Consider the following 5,399-nt stretch of genomic DNA (forward strand, 5'->3'; position numbering starts at 1 on the left):
GTACAGAGAGACAGAGAGAGACAGACAGACAGACAGACACAGACAGACAGACAGACAGACAGACAGACAGACAGACAGACAGAAAGACAGACAGACAGACAGACAGAGAAGAGAGATGTTATCAATTTTGTTTGATGTTGTTGTTGTTGTTTTCAAATCCCTTTAGCTGGGAGCATTTCGCTCTTGGCAGCGCAATGCCTTCCTCTAGTAACCTTCTCATCTGGTCAACGCCAGAGTACAGCAGGCTTTGTAAGTTTGTAAGTGTGTGTAGGAGCCTGCGTCGAAGAACTGCCAGGTTTGGGCAGTAAAGGAGAAGATGTTCAACGGTCTCCTCGTGGTAGCCACAGTGTCTGCAATGGGGTTCCCACATGGGGTCGATTCTGTTTATGTGCTTGTTGGTGTGTAAGTGTCCTGTGCGGGCTCTGAAGATCAATGTCTGGTCGGCTCTACATAAAAGATTTGAAGGGTCTTCGGGGTTGGGTTTGTCCATGTACCCGAAGAGAGATCTTCCTGTTTCTGCGTTGGCCCATCTGTTTAGCCACTCGTCTCTGCTTTTGGCTTGGATGATCCCTCTGCAGGCCTGTAAAGAGGCGGTTGCGTCTGTCTGGGGCAGGCTAGCTCCAGTCTTCGATAGATTGTCTCCAGAATGACCAGGCACCCACTGCAGTGTGACCCGGACGCAATAGGAAGTGCCCATCTGTTTTACAAGGCTGAGGATGTTCCCGTCACCGCTGTAGTCTCCTCCTCCTTCGACGGCTTGGAGTACTGACATTGAGTCAGAGAAGACAACAACATCCCCTAGTGTTATTGCACCTTCAAAAAAGTCTTGGGCGATCTGTTCCAAGGTCTTTATTATGGCGATTCTCTCTGCGTCATAGTTAGAGCTGTATGTTCCACATGGGCCAAATAGTTGGGTCTGCTTCTTCTCTCCAAGGTTGTTTGGATATTTGATGGTAGATCCGTATCCAGCATTTCGTGTAGCGTTTGTTGCTGACCCATCTGTGTATGCATGGATTGGAGTTTCAGCATACGAGTCCACTGTCTCCAGGGCGCTAGTTCTGAGTATTTATTCTGGTGTGGTCTTGTCACAAGAAGGGTCTAGAAGTCTCGTCCTTATTGTGATTTCTGGTGTCTGCCAATATGGAGGTTCGCTGCTGATGTTGGTGTTTGGTTCTCTGTTCTTTGATGGGTCTAACGCCTCAAGTAGTTTTTTTGCTTCTCGCATAAAGGAGGTCTCCTGGGTGCGTGTTTTCGGTTCCCACTCATCTGCCATTTTCCTGTTTTTGTTCGTGTCTTCTTGCCGCACAAATCTTTCATAGGTTTCGAGTGTAGCACTCATTCTTCTGAGGTCCAGTGGTTCTTTGTTGGTGTGGATTTCGCAGGCACTTGTAGGCGTGGTCTTCATCGCGCCAAAAACAAATCTGAGTGCTTGGTTCTGTACTCTGTCAAGCTGTGCCAGGGAGCTTTGGCTGGCTATGGATTGTAGTGGTAGGGAGTAGTCAATCACAGATCTGACATACCCTATATAAAGTTGTCGGAGGGTTGCTTTGTCAGCTCCCCAGTTGAGTGATGAAAGGTGTTTCAGTAGGTTTAGTCTGGAGGTGGCTTTCTTGGTCAGCTCCCCTAAGTGCTCTTTGAGAGACAGCTTTCGGTCCAGTTGTACACCAAGGTACTTGGGATGGATATTTTGTTTGATAAATACACATACAAAAGCATGGTAGCAAAGATTAAACTATTTCATTCCTCTAAAAGGAATTCGAACTGAATAATTTTTCGGCCGAATAACATCTTAATCAACCAGGACATGGATTAAAACAAAGCAAAAACACGCATTCACTCACACACATACACACACACACACACACACATACACGGAGACATACCAGAGAATGGGCCAGCAGATATATTAGACAGTTTTAAAACCAACACCGAATCAGCCTCCCAGTGAAAATGAGCAATGGTCCAGCCTGGTACATAACAAAAAACAAAAATACAGGGTGATCTAAAAAAAATATTGTACAACTCTTTTTGTTAATATTTTCCTCCACACTGAAGTTTTACGCTTCAAAATTGCACACAACTATTGGAAATCAAAAGGAAGTTGTATGATATTCATTTTAGATAAATCCAGAGAATAATTTTGTTTTACACAGCGCGTAAAAAAAACAACCCATTTTCAGCTATGTCCCCATTTTTGTAGCATGGCGCACTGGTTCGCATTATGCCTACCACTAAAAGTCCAAATGATTGAGCCGTATTGCGTACTACAGTAGTTTAACACACCAACAGAATTTTGCAGATAGTTTTTCTCAAGTTTCCTATGCCTACTGTGATCATGGTTAAGATTAGTAAAGAGTAGAGATCTTTTGTATTGAACATTTCCTCACCTTCAACTGATTTCGGGAGTTTCGCACAAGGTACAGATATAATGTTAAAGTGCCCTTAAGGCTTTCCTTGATGTCAAGGGTGGAAATGGTTTACCCATTAGTAGGCTACCAGTACAGAATCAGAACTAAACATTCCCAGACCATTTCAGGTCAAACATACACCGTTCGCACCCCTTTAAACATCACCTGGGTGCAGAATTCCGTAGATGAGCCCCATGAGACGTCTGTCCGTAGACGATGACTGCAGAAATGTATTTCCTTCATCTCAACTGTCCGCATTCTCAAGGCAGATCTTCATCTACGACTGTACCATTTTACCGGTACTATCAGATGATAGCAATGTGTTCATGATTCCATGATCGCCTTGAAATGCGTGGACAGTTCCTCTATGACATTTTGGTTCCTTGGCAAAGCCCATATTCACCTTTCAGGTTATATCAACTCCACAAATGATGTCTATCTGGGCAACCTCACCCCTCCCCATACTGTCTCTAGAGACAGCTCCATACTGTAAAGTGTACAATGTATGTGGCTTTGAGTACTCATAGTTGAGTGGATCCTTTTTGGGGGGCCACCATTGAACATTACGAACGACGCGTTAAAATGTGTCGAGTCCAAAGGAGGACATATAGACCATTGATTTTAGGAATTCCAGAATATTTTTTAAAAATTTAAAATCTGTATAGAAAAGATATATTGTTTAAAGGTTACAGTGATAGAAAAATTAGCTTTTAGATATAAAAGGAAGGAAAAAATCAAACCAACCATTTCATGACTTCCCTTTCAATATCTTTTAAATTGGCTCATTTTGCATTTATAGGTGGTTTTTATAAAAGCCATTTCCGTTTTCAAAAATATGTTTCTTCTTTGTGAATTTTATGTCAAACAAATTCCTTTTGAACGAATTGTATCTATTCCAATAACAACATTTTAGTACAAATTTTGTGCGAGATATTTAGAAAAAGAAGTTGTTCAGTTTGGGGGTTTTTTTGATCACCCTGGAAAAATTCTGCTCACCGGTATACAGGTATATAACACACAACCGCTGATGATCCTGCAAAATAAAGGATAGTTGTTTGAGTATAACACACAGACGATGTTGTCTGGGGGAGGGGGGCGGTAAGGGTATACACTGTAACTTGTATGTAACTAAGTTTGTTTTAGCTAATGTTTATTCGATGGTATCAAATCTTTTGAACTCTAAAAATAATGAAAAAATAATTTTCCGGCAATTAGAGAGAAAATGAAACAGAAATATGAAATATAATAGAAAGACTTTTATTCACTCTTCATAGGTAGTATATCCCGGGCGACAACTAGGCATCATTATAGGACATGGTACACACTCGTAGATGTAACACGGGTCACCAGAGTCTCTGTGGAAAGAATGCAGCTGTACTTTAGATCAGGTGTTATCAAACATTCTTTAAAGTGGATTATATAGCTGTGAGAATACTGAGATCAGCTCGGGTAAGTATCTTATTATTGCTTTCAATACAATACACCAGGTACATCGCTAAAGACAACCAGTTTGTTTTTCTATCAGTACACGAAACTATTTTTAAAATGCACCAATTAATAATTAAATACAGCACACATTTTAAAAATTATTATACCAGCTGACCAGAAAAAAGTTCGTTAAAATAAATATTAATACATTTCTTGTTTACGATCCAATTCATAATAAAAAACGACCGAAAGCTAGAACATCCATCAGGATTATGGTGGTTTTTTTCAAGTTCACTGCTGTTGCACAAAGGTAAGATGATAAAACTGTTAACCCCTGTACGGCATGCTTTTGCACCGAACATATATCAACAAACAAAATCTACCAAATCTACATTTGCATTATTTGCTCGGGTACACAGGATAGATACCTGTAACAAACATAATTTTCCAAACATAAGGTTCATTTTGAAATGGGCAGCAAATTTTGAACGTTTTGGGTCCATACAAGTACAGAACTCGAATTCTAATCACTCGAATTGTAACACACGGTAGGCAGCCTGTAAAAACAACGCACTCTTGAAAAGGTTACGGTGGTCCGTGATTCGGTGAAGTGTGACCAATACTTCATCATCCTATCCAAATTTTGGAGAAGCTTAGAACTGTTTGTTCAAGATAGAAGAAGAACTTCCAGCAAGGCAGGACAGCTCGTCATAACTCCAAAGCTGTTTTGTGGACTTTCAATATTTGATGTATTGGAACGACAAGGAGTGTGAGGAGGGGGGAGGGGTTTTGAAAGCATCCAAGATTTGAAACAAACCACAATGGAAGGCGCGAAACAGATTTCCCCCGACCAGTGTCAATGCCTACCATATATCAGAATGTACTTTAGCCTACTCGAAATTGGGGGTATCTGGAAGATATAATTAGTGAAACTTTGTTGATGGATGTCATATTATAGTGTTATTAATACAGAATAAATCTGGATGGATGGCCCACATTAAAACTTCTGCAAACGTTGGTGTTTGTACCGAAATTCATACGGTTTTGTCGGCTTTCATTTTGGACAAACATTTTTCAGGTCACCTGGATATTGTTTATGGAATTTCCGTGCAAAGGGGACCTGATACGATCAGATGAGCCTCGTTTGCGAAGAGAAATAATTATTACGATAAATGAAATGTTTGATACAGTAAACCCGATGAAGTGTGAGATATATTAGCAAAGATAGTACATAATGTAGACTCTTTGATATTAGCCAAATGTCGTAAGATTTAAAAACGCACATTTTATTTGCTCGTGGAATTAAGGGGGTGAATGATTTAATTATTTTGTTGACCAAGTACTGAGTACGTTAAAAACATGCCAGTCGAAACAGCTGCCACAGTTCGTTATCTCAGAATTACAAGGTTCTATCTTCTCAGTGCCTAGTTTTGAGAATTATGACTCAAAAATGTTGAGTTTCCCAACATGACAAGCTTTTACGAATGCAGATTTTTTAATATCTTGAAAACGACTCCAAATAATCGTATGATTTCGATACAACAGAAAGAACAATTTGTTTGC

General features: G+C 40.2%; 1 protein-coding gene across 1 annotated transcript in view; it reads right to left on the reverse strand.

The window, feature by feature from the left end:
- LOC101851664 (proline-rich extensin-like protein EPR1) overlaps positions 1–5,399 on the reverse strand; it is a gene marked incomplete at its 5' end in the record, with an annotated part of 55,798 nt that overhangs the window by 20,408 nt on the left and 29,991 nt on the right. The window contains 2 exon segments of the mRNA XM_035971491.1: positions 3,405–3,441; positions 3,674–3,763. Of these exon segments, the coding sequence (XP_035827384.1) occupies positions 3,405–3,441; positions 3,674–3,763 (127 nt within the window).

This window comes from Aplysia californica, unplaced genomic scaffold, assembly GCF_000002075.1.
Source record: "Aplysia californica isolate F4 #8 unplaced genomic scaffold, AplCal3.0 scaffold00444, whole genome shotgun sequence".
Taxonomy (NCBI): Eukaryota; Metazoa; Mollusca; class Gastropoda; order Aplysiida; family Aplysiidae; genus Aplysia; species Aplysia californica.